The sequence below is a fragment of the Strigops habroptila genome, chromosome 8, assembly GCF_004027225.2.
Source record: "Strigops habroptila isolate Jane chromosome 8, bStrHab1.2.pri, whole genome shotgun sequence".
Taxonomy (NCBI): Eukaryota; Metazoa; Chordata; class Aves; order Psittaciformes; family Psittacidae; genus Strigops; species Strigops habroptila.
The window spans coordinates 34,619,490-34,634,796 of record NC_044284.2 but is presented as its reverse complement, the minus strand read 5'-3'; the positions used below and the strand labels follow the sequence as shown (position 1 = coordinate 34,634,796).

At 39.2% G+C, this 15,307-nt stretch overlaps 2 protein-coding genes across 3 annotated transcripts in view; one reads left to right on the top strand and one right to left on the bottom strand.

Annotated features, from left to right (window-relative positions):
• The window catches only part of SENP5 (SUMO specific peptidase 5), a 155,067-nt gene that overhangs the window by 103,796 nt on the left and 35,964 nt on the right, over nucleotides 1-15,307 (bottom strand). The gene's annotated exons all lie outside the window — the stretch shown is intronic.
• HRG (histidine rich glycoprotein) lies at nucleotides 5,321-15,126 on the top strand. 2 transcript variants are annotated; one of them, XM_030494568.1, is made up of 8 exons: nucleotides 5,321-5,603; nucleotides 7,736-7,843; nucleotides 8,830-8,917; nucleotides 9,444-9,610; nucleotides 11,301-11,417; nucleotides 12,900-12,986; nucleotides 13,623-13,926; nucleotides 13,993-15,126. In XM_030494568.1, exons 1-8 carry the CDS (start codon nucleotides 5,406-5,408, stop codon nucleotides 14,667-14,669), a joined length of 1,746 nt encoding a protein of 581 aa, XP_030350428.1. In that variant the 5' UTR covers nucleotides 5,321-5,405; the 3' UTR covers nucleotides 14,670-15,126. The 2 variants fall into 2 exon arrangements, with proteins under 2 accessions (XP_030350428.1, XP_030350429.1); XM_030494569.1 differs by having other exon boundaries at nucleotides 13,623-13,927; nucleotides 14,033-15,126.

The window sequence follows — 15,307 nt, the reverse complement described above, 5'->3', positions numbered from 1 at the left end:
TGCCAATCTGTGAGTGGGCCCGCACTCCCTCCAACATGCCCACACGAACAGATAAGAGGACAGGATGCAATGCATCTGGTCTACACACATTTACTCTATGTGACAACATGATCAGACAGGACTGCAGCAAACCTAAAACCAGGCCCAGATAGTGCCAAACCTCACATCTTCTGGCCTAGTTTCTCAGCTTCTAGCCAAACTGAGCAAAACAGCTGGCAGTAACACCCTACACCTATCTTCAGTCACACCCAAACGGTCTCTTGTTCTGCCAGGACTGCAAACTGTTAAGTGCTGTTTCTCCTTCTCCTGCAAAGAACAGGCCAGTAACACAGAGAAGCAATCCATCCAGTCACTGGAGATGAGAAGCAGGAGGATTTAGGAAGACAATTCCCAACTCATTTTTCAATTTTGTTTCACAGTTTTTCAACAGTTATTGATCTTATGATATTAAATAATCTATTACTAACTTGCTATCTGGGCAATGTCCCCTAAAATCTGGTCTGATGTTTATCTGAGCAAACATTCCAGTTTCACATGGGCAATGTTTTTTATTCAGGCACAGATAACTAATGGTCAGTGACCTCTGGGGCTGTTGATGTTCTTACCAGATACTATCAAGCCTTTATTTCTGCATATAGGTGAAGCATAGTGAATGAAAAAAAAGGGAAGTAACATTCAAAGGATACAGAATAAGATACGCTGGCTTATTTAGGCATGTATCGGCTATGCACTTGTTTAGATTTTTAGCTACCTGAATTTTCAGCTATCTGATCCTATGATTCTATGATTCTCTTACACTCATCGTTGGCCAATCAAAAAGTTTTGAAAAAGCAAGGCCCAGATATCAAAGTTCTCTAGATGGACTTAAAAATCAAGATTTTTATAAAATAAGTTAATTATGAATTCTATTTATGACTTCAGAACCTGCCCACTGAACACACTTCATGGTTAAACATTTTCTTCCACATCTGAAAGGTGATAAATATTAAACAGCTGTATTCAGAATATACATATATATCAGAATCAAAGAATGGTTTGGGTTGGAAAAGACCTTAAAGCTCATCTAGTGCCAATCCCCCTGCCATGGACAGGGACACCTTCCACTAGACCAGGTTGCTCAAAGCCACGTCCAGCCCGGCCTTGAACACTGCCAGGGATGGGGGAGCCACAACTTGTCAGGACAACCTGTTCCAGTGTCTCACCACCCCCACAGTGAAGAATTTCTTCCTAATATCTAATCTAAATATCCCCTCTTTCGTTTAATGCCATTGCCCCTTGTCCTGTCACTACATGCCCTTGTAAAAAGTCCCTCTCCAGCTTTCTTGTCAACCCCTTTAAGAACCGGAAGCTGCTCTAAGATCTCCCTGGAGCCTTCTCCAGGCTGAACAACCCCAGCTCTCTCAGCCTGTCTTCACAGGAGAGGTGCTCCAGCCCTCTGATCCGCTTTGTGGTCCTCCTCTGGACTTGTTTTAACAGCTCCACGTTCCTCTTGTGTTGGGGGCCCCAGAGCTGGGCACAGTACTCCAGGAGGGGTCTCATGAGAGTGCAGTAGAGAAGAAGAATCATCTCCCTTGACCTGCTTGTCAAGCTCTTTTTGGCACAGCCCAACATACCGGTTGGCTTTCCGGGCTGCAAGTGCATGCTGCTGGCTCATGTTGAGTTTCTCATCAACCAACATATTATTTTGATTTCAAAGGTAGATTTTAAAGACCCCCAACTAGATATAATAATAAATACTATACAATCACAGTAGTTAAAATACTTCCCTTATGTTAACCTACTACAACTTATAAGCATGAATTAAAGCTTAAATATTAAGAACAGTATAATGCCACAAGCCCTGAAAAAGTAAAAACCCTTGGAACTTCCTCTGACACTAACCTTAACATCAACTTCTTAACCTCACCTTTTTTCCCAGCCTCTCAAGCCTAACAAACAGGTCAGTCTTGCAACATATCCTTAAGGACAACATCTTCCAATTAGGCTGTTTTTTTCTAGAAAGCAGTTTGCAGTCAGTGACACTGAGGACAAGACAAGGAATACTAATGCCCTTTTTATTCCCTATATTAGTTCTTGAGGCCTCCTAAGCAATGAGACTTCATCGTCAATCTGCTCACTTGACAGTTGGTCTCCTCCAAATAGCTTTTGAACTTAAGGTTTATTTGAACACAATTTGATAGACAAGGTGATGAAGCTTCTAAAAATTTGATTAAAAAAATGGTGACTGGTAAAGAAAAATAAGTTGTGGGAGGGGAAGCTGTATGATCAGGGTGTAAAATCAGGCCACCCTGGTCTGAAGCTATAAGGCATCACAGAATGAAAAAAAGTAAAGACATGCTAGCCAGGATTTCACCTCTAAGTGACTGGAGCCACATGTGTCTTTGTTAGCTCTGCTCTTGCTTAGAAGCAGAAATAACAGCAACTGCAGAACAGCACAAGCTACAAGACGGATAAGGTCTTGCCACCTGTATAGCTGATTGAGCTGTGTGATTTGATAACCCCAGCCTATGAGTGAAACACTACTGCAGAAGACAGAGAACAGTCAGCTAGCCTAACAGTTATCTGTAAATACTTACGGCTATACTTTAGGAAAGGAGTAATTGATTATTGTGCATTATCTCTTTTATTTGTCAGCTTTCTTTTTCTTTCCCCCCCCTAGAATAAATTTCTATTTATTAAGCATTGGATACACCGTTTTCCAAGTGAGGAGGATAAACCTCCTCTTTGTGTGTTTTCCCAGATTTCTAGAGAGAGGTTTAGAAAGGATGTTTCTCACTAACTCCTTAAGTTTGTGGACCACCTCTTACTGTTGCAAGTCAAGCCTTGGTAAAAGTCATGAAGATAAACAAGCTTTTGATAAGCTAGTCAAGAGAAATGCCATGTTCGGATAAATATTCCTATTCCTGCCAGCAACCTGTTTATAGAAATAGGTTCATTCAAGTAACAAACAAAACTTACAAGCGATAAATACAAAAACAAAATAGGTATTAAAAAAGATATCAAACTGGATGAGAAATACATTATACTGACTCAGCTACGACCGATACTTAATTAACTGCTCTGACTGTGCCTGGAGTGCTTGTCCATGCTGTACTTCAATAATATAGTCCAATCTTTCTTTTCCAAGGAAATTAAGGACAAAATTCTTTACAGAGGGAACAGAATCTTACTTTTACTTCTGCAGACAATTTTGCAGGAATTGTACATTTTCTACTGTTTATTCATAGTGTTTCTATTTCATACACAAAAAATACACAAGCCACTGTCAGGAAAATGATTGGTGTCACAATGAACAGCACAGAACAAATGGAGAAAAAAGAACAATCTCCAAACAATAGATGACTAAGGGAATTATGTTCTAAATTATCTAACCTGATGCCTTTCTTCAATATGACTGCCCATTTGAAAAATTAAACATTGTAAGTAATGAATTGTAAGTAATAAATTGTAAGTATTGTAAGTAATGAATGGGTGTGCAATTTGGAACACAGCAATGAGGCAAATATTACTTTTAGCTGACGAGATGTATTTCAAATACCTTTGATTATTTACAACATTTATTTTACCTTTTTTTTCAATCTTCCAGAAGAAATTCTGAATTATTATAATGAAATGTTATACATACGTATACAAAAGAAATGCCCTACTGCATCAGAACAGTGGTTCACTCAGCCTAGTAATCATCTCTCGAAGTGGAAAGACAGTTGTAGTTAAGAGAAATATATGACCTGCCCCCTTTCTGCAAACCATTCCTCTGGTATTTTTCCCAGAATAGTTGTTCTAGGGATTTTCAGGAGTACTTATCTGCTTAGTCCTCCTAGCATCCACTTAAGGACCCGCTATCCATGAACTTTTCTGAGCCATTCTGACCCTGCTGATACTGTCTGCCTCTGTATCTTTGCGCGTCAACAAGTTCCAGAAGTTCTCTACCCATTGTGCGGGGACTATTTTCATCCACTTTAAACTGACTCACACTAGTTTTGAGTATCCCTGGTTCTAATATGCAAGATTCTCCATTTAGCTTATCTACTTCCTGAGAACTGTTAAATGTGTCCTGAAGTAACTATTGAATAAAGCCACTGCATCAGCTCTGCCATTTAAAAATATGGTTTCTTAGACACCAGACATCAGCTGGATTTTTTTTTAACAAGGATTAATGAAATGATGTAAGGGTTAAGGATGACTACCCATTATATTTCCCAATGTTCTCACAAAAACAAGTAAAAAACCCCCTCCAAACATATAAACCCCAGTCAATTACATAGCTGGCACCTTTTTCTATGAGAAGCTGATCCAAACCTTCACACTAACCAGGATTTGGAAAATTTCTCATCTGAATCTGACCTTGTCATTTTGGACTCACATTGAATCTTTGTATTTTCTTACTCAGAGTTTGAATTTTATATTCAAACTTCAGCCACCCTCTGACAAGCAATTACTGCCTTTCAAGAATGACTTCAACTATTCTGAATAAATATTTGAATACAATGAGATAATACCTTTATTCTGTTTAGCAGAGGATATTGGCATATCCTGTGAAAGGGATGTATCTTAGTAAGTACTGAATTATTTTAATTAATTAAAAAAATTACCAGCAATTCTCTAAAGAAGTCTATGAAGGCTACTACAGCCAAAGAGCACACAAAACTGCTCAGATTGAGAATGCAAAGGCAGCTTTCTGTCACTTCCTGCCATGCCTAGATTACGCCAGTATTAAGCCAGTCACTCCCATTCTGTACACCAGTCTGAAATGATGTAAAGCTGATAAAAATCTGTTCTAAATTTTCTCAAGCTGGAAGAGTAGCAGGTACTCACACAGAAGCTACAGACCACCAGCTTGCAAATACACCTTAAGCTACATCCCCTTCCAAATCTGAATGATCATCTTGTTTCCCTTTCACTACTTCTCTGTTAGGTAAGGATCTGTAAAATCAGGGATATGGATATAGCCATCATTTGACCACAAATATTTCACCAATTTTTCAGTTCAACTGTTTTTACAGTAAACAGAAAACCAAGATTGCGTAATACATGCATACATAAACTGGACCTTCTTAATTTCTCTCTGGACCTTCTCAGCAGCACACTGTTAGAAGCTAAGTATTTTTCATACTAAAACACTATTGCACAATGTCCGCTACAGAATCACAAACACAGTCCCTTTGATGGGCCTTACAAGGCCTACTTTCCTCAAAATCTGCTCAATCACCATCTAATCATTTACTTGATGTTTGTAAATGTTAATCCAGGGTCAAGGTAATGGCCCCTCTGACACAACACTCAAATTTATATAAAATCATGCCCTTCTAGCATTCATTTATCACTTTGGTGGGCTACTCTGATTTAAAAGCAGACTACTGACTTTATTAGAGCACAGGCAGAAGTGACTTGATGCCACAAACAAAATGCTGCTTCTAGCTTCAGCTTTTTTCCTAATGCTACTGCAGTGCTCTAATGCACAAAACGAACCAAGCATTACGCCTGCAGACTGTAATACCATTGAAACAGATGCAGGAGTGGCCCTGGATTTGGTCAACAGACACCGCAGAAGTGGCTATGTTTTTGGGTTATTCCGTGTTGCTGACGCACATGAACTACATATAGTAAGTATCAATTTAAAGGCTGATTTACACAAGACACTGATTTTAAAATAATGACCCAGCTCTTTAAAAGCTTATATTTATTGCTTTTAACAGAGGAATGTTGATGTAATTCAATGAACCAGTTCTGATTTACGCTGTCTCAGTATTCATTTGTGCATGGTTTATCATACATAAGCTTGATCTTTAACAATGCTGAATGCCGTTATTCTTTTGGCTGACAAGATGGTGTCGTAAGAGATGCTCCAAACAGCTTTATACAACACCGGAAATTAATCTGTCCTGCCTGTTGTCAGGTCTCAGATGTTGTGTTCAAAATTTTTGTTTGAAGGGTTTCTTTAATCTGTGAATGTCTAACATTAATTAGTTCAACCTATCCTGCAAGACTGGCATTTTGTTATTATCTTAATTCTGGGAGATGAAAATGCCACTCTGCAAAACAGGGGAAGGGCTGGATAGAGAATCTGCTTCAGCCATTTCCCGTTTCCTTCCTATTTCTATTTCCTAGAGAGAATACATAAGCCTTTGTCAATGATTGCCTAAATTTCTATTTCCTAGAAAGAATACATAAGCCTTTGTCAATGATTGCCTAAATGCCAAAGCAAATCTACAGCAGAAAAAGCAATAGAATACAAAATTTCTTTAACTATTAGACAAAAGAGACCAAGGACATGCAGATATACTAATGTACCTGACCACCTTTTAGCTGCTTGCCTATGAAACTAGAATGCGGGCACACAGCCAATGTTTAAGAAGTGTATTGCACATCTCAGTATGTCAAGTTTAAAAACAAGCAGTGTTTGATGGAGCTGCTTAAGACTGCCTGTTAGGACAAGAAAAAGGTCAGGAAGTGACCCAAAGCCCAGATTCCAAGGATGTGGCAAGTGATACTATTGGGTTTTACACAATAGCCAGATAGTTAAAGAGCTCATCTAGGAAGCAATCAACCTTCTTAATCTTCAGCATTAAGAGATTTAAAGCCTCAAGTCTCCCATCCTTGAAGAATGTTGCTGCCATGCAGCTATGCGTGTGCCACCCCTGTGAAGGGAAGCCACTGGGCAGTAAGACATGCAAAATTCATTGGATGGATGAGAAGAACCATAGTTCTTTCTAAAAAGAAAAATCTCAGTGTTTCTACATTTTAATCAATTAGTAACTCCATAAACTATAGAACCATAACTTGGGATAGGGATCAGAGCTGAGGATTCACATTTCCAGGTGAATCCTCACATAATGGTCTATGGTATGGAACAACCCTTTCGAAGTTTGGGTTGGGTGCCCTGTCTCTGCTCCCTCCCAGCTTCATGTGCATCTCCTCACTGACAGAACATGAGAGACTGAAAAGTCCTTGATCAGGGTAAGCGCTACTTAGCAACAACTAAAACACTGGTGTGTTATCAACATTATTCTCATAGTAAAGGCAAACCACGGCACTGTACCAGCTACTAGGAAGAAAATTAACTCTATCCCAGCCAAAACCAGGACACTTTTACATTATAAACCATAATCAGCTTTGTTGCACTGCTCCTTGAATAAACTGAGCAGGAAGCAAAGTTCTGAAAGAGTATCTGGTCACAAAAGTCATTTGAGATGGATGTAGCTATAGAATTGGCTGCCTAGACAACTGATTTCCTAATAGACCAATATGTTCTATGTGAAAATCAGAAAGATGGAGTGGCAACATTTTAACACTGACATTTTCCCTACTTGATGAATGCCAGGATAAAAACACACTCTTCTCACAGGTTCTCAACAAAAAGATAACAGTTGTAAGTTGCAGTAAGGGAAATTCTGACTAGATGTAAGGCCAAAAAGTAAATCATGGAGAAAGTGGTTAAGTTTCTCCATGGAAACTGGAATGGCTCAGAGAGGTTGTGGAACATCTGTCTTGGTGATACACCAAACTCGTCGGAATCTAACTTTGGAGCTAGCTTTGCCTTGAGCAAGTGGCTGGACAAGATGATCTCCAAAGTTCCCTTCCAGCCTAAACCCTTTCTAAGCTTGTCAGCTCAGAAAAACCTTAATAGGGAACTGGGGAAGCTACATTAAAGATTAAACATATCTACTTCAAAAAAGCTTATTTCAGATCAAACTTCTTATATACAAACTCTTTTTTATCTGCAATTCTCTTCCAGGGAAATTCATCTTTCCTCTACTTAACTTTGGATGTGCTGGAAACTGAATGCCCTGTATTATCCAGAAGACACTGGGCGTCTTGTGAATACAGTGACACCTATTCCATGGCAAGTAATGGCACCCAGGCAGAGTCATATGTCAATAATGCATTAACTTGATCTTCAACTAACTGCCCAGAAATTTCTGTGTCACAAAATCTCTAAGACTAGGCTTTAATATGGCTCACTATAAAATAAAATCTATTGAATTCTAGACTTGTTGAACATAAGCTAACGGTTTGGAAAAGGTTTGACTCCTCAAATAAGTGCAGCTTTATTTATCTGTCTCAGAGGAGCTATACTCGACATTCCACTGCAGGTAGCAGTACTGATGTTTTAAGAATAATTTGCTGACAACTAAAAGGCATTAAAAATTATTTTTTAAGCATATTCCTAGTATATTACCCAGAAATACCAGTGTTATATTTTGTCAGTTTCCTGTCATAGCATTTGTTGTATGACAATATGAAATATTGGTAGTGTCATTACACATACAATATGTAGCAACACTTATCCTTTATTGTTGCAGTCTGGATGAGAACTACCAGTCCAAAAGTTTATTTAAATAGGAGAGTGGTGGAACTACCACACAGAACAAAAGAGGAAGGCCATGAAGAGAAGAGAAAGAGGAGAGGAGAGGAGTTAGAAAAATGATTTATTCTTTTTATTAAGTTGGGGAAAAGGAATGGAAGAAAAGATCCATCCACTTTTCGACAGAGATTTATGTAACCTTGAGTATCTCTGTCATCCTAACTTCCCGTTAGCTAGTATTATATTACTGTAAGTATTAGAATGACTGAGAAGGCTGGTTTAGTTTTTCATTGTCTACTCAGTCATGCAGACTGAGAATTAAATAAAGGCTCTCATAGAGGGATATCCCATTTTATCTGAACACAAATTTTGGGAGGTACCAGATCAAACATTCCATTAATGACCACATCTATTATTCTTAGAAGTAATGTACATTAAAAGGAGGCGTAATTTTTATGATCACCTACATTCAATTAAATCCAGAGAAAGTAACATCATACTCACATATCCTTTTTTCTTCTCAGGACTTTGGGCAGTGTAAGATTATCATGCATACAAGCCGTCTGCTGGGGAAACCTCAACTATATGGATTTAATTGTACATTAAGTCCAGGTAAAATAATCACTGTTCTAAGCCAATGCATGCCTCAAACCAGCCCTAGTACTAAATTACAAGTCTGTGCACTACTAGTATGTGGTAACCACATAGCAGATTCATTCATCTGCTTGCAATTCATATTTTAGATAATTCAAATGGAATGTTAAGAATGAGTAATAGAATTAAGGTTACCACGCTCTTCTAAGCAGACTTTATTAATGTCAGATGATAACACCATTCCAGTCCACCATAGCATGATAATGAGTATCAGGACAAACCTAAACTTGGAAAGGATGCCTGTTTGGGGCGATAAGATTCTAAGGCTGAGCTAAAAGATTTATAAGAATATTCATTTTCACAAGTTTGGGGTTTTTTCACATTATAGGACAAACCCATATTTGAGGAGTGAGGCATAGGTATTACACTTCCAAGGAAACGTTTGCATTTCAGTTTCTCATTATGAGTTCACATTAAAGGCTCATGCACACTCCCAAGAGTATTAATATCCATTGCAATATTAGTAAATTCTCTGTTTTCACAGTTCCGCCAGATTTATTAGAGTGTGAAGATTGTCCTGTGAAGATTGAAATCTTAGAAGTCACTGAGGAACATAAAAGTATTGCTGCAAAGGCCCTGGAGAAATTCAACGATGAGGGTAACCACACAAACTACTTTGGTGTGGACAAAGTTGAAAAGATTTTAAAGATGGTAAGTGTCCTAAAATTACTTATAAACAACAAAATTTTCTGAGGAGCTCAAAGTCATGGGACCGGAACTCAACCCTTTCTAGGATCAGAACTGTTGCTTGTTACCATTCAGCATAAACCAATCTGCTTAAAATTGAAGGTCCTATTTCTGCAAAGACTTGTTATTAACTTTCATTTAGGCATGTGAAAGGAAAAGGACTTCTCATCTGCTAAAAACTACGGCAGTGTGATGGCAACCAAAATAGTGGAGCCGCCTTTGTGTACCTATTTTTATTTTGAATGCCTATTTACCTATCACATCATAACATACAAGAATGTATTTACTACTGAACAGAGTTCTTCAAGATGTACAGTCATTGTATTATTACAGTCACACATTCTGTCAACCAAAATCAGATAATTTTCTACTCTTAGAATATTCAGCATTTTGAATCTCTGCTGCAGAGCAAAGCAGCACTCCAAGAGCTCTGAATGACAGGAGGTAAATTTGCATCTGTGCTGTATCTCTTGAAGAACTGCTGGGTCTAGTAAATAACTCCTCCATCTTTGAGTGATGCCACCATGAAGACTTATCCTTTGTGTGATTTGAAGTATAACTCTCACATCACCACAATTTCTTGTTGGTAGATACCAGAGACTTCCACTTGAACAGCACAGGATCATCTGCTAACACATGTCAGTTCAGGACACCTCAGTAATGAGGTCCCATGACCCTTCCCATAATACATGTTGATCTTGGAAACTGCCTAAATTACAGCATGCCAACCCCACCTCCTTGCAGCTTTTAATATTGCTCAGAAACTTTACAGTGTTCTACACTGCAGTCCTGTGCAGTGTATCCCTACTCCCATTTAGCAAGTGGCTGTTTTCGGATCACCTGATTCATGGATTTTTCCCTAAATGCTTTGCCTTCACATTTTGCTGCCTTTAGCTACAGTGACAATTTATATTGCACCAGTGGATTTCAACAGACTCCATAACACTTAGAAACTATCAATTATGATAAAATATATACCATAAAGTATGTGCATCCACTTTTAACTAATTTAGTTAAGCTAGTGAAACTTGTGTGCACACACATGCTATGGACACCTTCCACACAGACGTAAAATGAACTACTACTACAGTTGGAAATTAAAATGAAACACCTTTTTATGGATTTTAGTAGGATCACAAAGGCTTTCTCTTATGTTCTTATGGAACAATGCCTTCTCTATGAATAATGCCACTGACAACAGAGAAAGCAACGATCTCACTGTAATTGGCAAAATTTTATCCCAAAATAACATCAGCACTGTAGTACTATGCATTCCCATCACTGGAAAGGGGTGGTTGCCATCCAGTAGGTCTCTGTACTTTCACAGGAGCAGCAGTTCAATTTGGGGAGAAGATTCTAAGGATGCTACTTCCTAAAATCACAGACTGTAAAAGTAACAGGTCTTAATACATACACATACCAGACAAAGAAATAAAGCAACCATTCCTGGAACTCATAAAGGTGTGCAGAAAGTAAGGTATAAAATATATAATCTATTTTCCTTACAGTATATATATGAACATTTGAACAGCACAGGTAATGAAAGCATGAGGTGGATGGGATTTTGACAACGATATAAAGCATGGTTGCTTTTAAAATTACAGAACTTTAAATACACCTAGTTACTACTTCTTGTTTGACCTCTTGGTTTCAGATTGCCTCCCATGAAGGTTACATTTTAGGATTTTCTATAAAAGAGACCAACTGTTCCAAATCCGCACGACAAGCAGATCAGACATTGGAATGTGATTTTCTGGATGACTGGCACACTGTAAGTAAAGTCTTAGAATGAGAACTGATAAAATAGGCGGCACCAGGAAGATCTTCCCCCAATATTTCCAAGTGTTTCTTACAAGCATGCACCCCAGCTCAAAATTAAAAATCCAGCATGTCCACATCCAGATCCTAATTTTACTGCTGCTCCTTTTTATTCTATAAGGAACCAGTCTGAACTCTCAAATCTAAATGTAACTGGAGTCTGGTACATTACAGGCCTAGAGGTGAGCTTTCCAGTTTATAACTGGCTTTCATATTCAAATTGTGGCCATTCCCTAGTAAATAATTCATACAAACTTTTACACTAACATGAATCACAGATCTTGAAAAAAATGCATGTGTTGTCATCCCAGTGAGCCCAGGGTTACTTTTTTTCCCTCTGCTGCAGGGGAATGGAGAGTGGAATAATTCAGGCTTGTCTGCAGATTATTATCAAAGTACTCTCTTCACCCCACCTTCCCATTGCAATAATAGTCTACATCAAAGAAACAACTCGGCAAGGTCCTAATTTCACAATAAATTTCAGAAATTAAATTGAAGGAATCGAAAAAAAATAGACATAAACATAAAATACGTAGAACTTTTGTTTTATCTACATTCATTTTCTCCTCTGGCTCTTTATATTTCAGATGACTGGGAAGGGTTGTGAATGAACTGGTAGCAGAGGCAGAAGTTCACTAGAATGGATAAGCCATATAGCTAGAGGTCTTCAATTCTGTTCTCAATGCTGCCACAACTGCTTTATGCGTGTAAAATGTTACTAACATATGCAATCATTGATCATAACAGGCTACTAATGGCTCAAACATATATCAAGATAAAGCATCCACTACAGAGAACATACACAGAACCCTTTACCCGAGTTCTGTGCACTTTCGCATGAGCAATTCCACACACGACTGGACAGCAGGTGAAAGCCACAGCAAACAGAATGCTAAGGGAAGTAATACTAACAGATTATGAAAAATTACTTCTCTAAAATACATATGGCAGAAAGCTCTACTTTGAGCTTTGTCTGAAGCAGCATAGCTATACAGTGTCTGGTTTTGAGGACTTTGAACAAAACTTCTGTGTAGCCAGTCTGAACAGATATTTGACAAGCAAAGACAGAAAAAACAGAAAAAAAAAAAAAAAGAGCAGTCACCCATGGGTACTCATTTTGGAGACATCAGTAGCTGACCAATTTCTAACAGACATCAAAAGAGAAGTAAGTTGTAGTGTAGTAGCCCTCAACATGCCCTTGGCAAAGTGGTCTTCACAGTAAAGAATACTAAAAAATGGCATATATGTTAATCATGATTAACCACTGACAAGTATCACTGGTCAAAAAGCTCACGATCTAGCTAAGTTACATAAACATACTTAGGTATTGAAAGAACTAGCCTAACTTTTAAAATGTTGAACTTTCAGTAGCTTTTATTAACTCCATCACAAGAACCCAGATGTACATTTTTTTTTGACTTTTTCTTTTGCTTAGCATGTGGGCTTCTGCAAGGCAAGAATTATCAGTGGCTCAGATGAACCTGATGGAACAGATATAAGCTGTGAAATCTACCATCCCTGGGTACGTACTCACTTACTGAAATGTCTCTGGTTATATCCTCATGCAGGCTACAGCAACCTCACTTAGTCGAGACTGACAGATGATTGCAATGATCGTTTATGTCCCTTTATTATTGCCTAGGTGTGATGCAGCATGTCAGGACAGGCTGGCTTTTGACTGCTAGGTCAATCAGTGGATGAATTAGAATTAAGCTGTCCCTACTACTCCCTCCAAGGGTGTCTTAGTCCAATTGTACTTGTTAGTTAAAGTGAATAGAGATTGGCAAACAAGTTCAGAGGAATTTTAGAAAGCAAGAGGACGGGAGATGATTTTTACCATACTTGGCACTCCAGTTTGTATTACAACAGCTGCTCCACTGTGGGGTTTATTTTGTTTTGGTACATCACAAATTTTGCTCATTTTGCTCATTTCATTTTGTTATGGTGTAGTATTTCCAGATGATTTTCAGTAATTTGGCATTTTATCATCTACTCCTCTTCTATCCTGAAAAAATGCAGGGTTTTGGTTTGTTTGTTTTTGCTTACAGATCACCAGATCCGTAAATGCAAGCCTACTAACTCTCACCTCTGCCTCTTTCTCACCACTTCTGTCCTATTAACATCTTAATACTTTCTCCCCTGGTGTTTTTACAAACAGAAGCATGGCTATGGGAAGAGATGCAGATATTCAGCTCCGGGACAACCACACAGACATCCCCATCATCATTTTGGTCACAGACATCATCACAGGCATGGATATCCACCCTCTTCTCAGTCCAGACCTGAAGACCCTGAGCATAACCATAGTTTCAAAGAAGAACATCAAGACAGCCATGAAGAACCTGCTACTCCTCCCCCCAGTGGTGCACCACATCATCACCCTTACCCTCCACACCACTGTCCTCCACCTCCTCCCCATGGTGGACCACATCATCCCCCTCCTCCTTACCATGATGGACCACATCATCCCCCTCCACCTTACCATGATGGACCACATCATCCCCCTCCACCTTACCATGATGGACCACATCCTCCTCCCCAAGAAGAATCACAACATTCCCCTTCTGCTCCTCCTCCCCAAGAAGAATCACAACATTCCCCTTCTGCTCCTCCTCCCCATGATGCACCACATCCTCCCCCTTTTGGTCCCCGCCATGGACCACACCGTCCTCCTCATGGACCACATCACCACCATCCTCCTCCCCCTCACGGACCACACTGTCCTCCCCCTCCTCATGGACCACATAACCACCATCCTCCTCCCCCTCACGGACCACACTGTCCTCCCCCTCCTCATGGACCACATCACCACCATCCTCCTCCCCCTCATGGACCACACTGTCCTCCACCCCCTCATGGACCACCTCACCCTCCTCATTTCCATGATCACCACTGCAACAAGACAAGCATATCGGGAAAGCATATTCCATTCCAAATAACAGAAGCTCTCTATCGCATTCCAGTTCTAAATCAGCAGGATTCTCTCACACCTCCCATTGCAAACTTTCCTTACCTATTCCAAAGCAAGCCTCACTCTGGTGAAGGTATTCCCTTCACTGGCTCAAGTGTAAAGGAGATGCCAGAAGCTCCAGGTTTTCTAGATCAACTTACACAATCAAAGTCATGCCCAGGAATGCCCAAACTTGTTCTTCCAAAAATTTTGCCTTTATTTCCGCATAGCTCCATGGCAGAAAAATCTGCATGACCTCAGAGAAATATGTTCGTGGCTTGAGAGTTGCAGGGCCAATGACAGCTGTACAGTGAATGAAAACACCACGAGGAGAAGGGGAAAAGCATACAATTTCTAAGCAGCAGCACAAAAACTAATGATTAGGTGTTCCAACCTGCCTCTTGATCCCAGCTATCTCAGACTCCACTGTAACTGAAAGGCTCTGAGTCCCTCAGATAATGTGAATGGGTACAAATCTCCCCAGCAAACAATGCTCCTTTAATTCTAACAAAAAGAAAAATTTCCTAATAGTCAAAACTACTACCTAAAATCTTTCATTTTCTCATAATTCATAATCATAATGTACTTCTCTGAGGAAATCTGACTTGAGGAAATCTGACCAATTTCCATAAAAAATGATCCATGGCACTACACTCATGCTTTATAAAAATTCAAAGAAAATAAAAATATGTATGCTTTCTTTTTTTCTTGACACAGTTGCTGAAGTTTTGTCTTTTTTGTTACTACGGATGTTTAGCTGCACAGTAACATCTGTGAGGCATACTCTAAGATAAACTGAGTAATAGTGGTTGGGTTCCCAACATTATTTAGAAAAGGTCTGAGAATAGGTAATAACTTGTAGTTTAACACAGCAGGGTGGCCTGCACAGGTAC

Coding starts and splice junctions, on each gene's coding strand:
- HRG (XM_030494568.1), top strand. CDS start 5,406: ATGCTGCTTCTAGCTTCAGCTTTTTTCCTAATGCTACTGCAGTGCTCT. Junction 7,844..8,829: donor ACAGTGACACCTATTCCATG/GCAAGTAATGGC, acceptor TTTTCTTCTCAG/GACTTTGGGCAGTGTAAGAT. Junction 12,987..13,622: donor GTGAAATCTACCATCCCTGG/GTACGTACTCAC, acceptor TTTTACAAACAG/AAGCATGGCTATGGGAAGAG.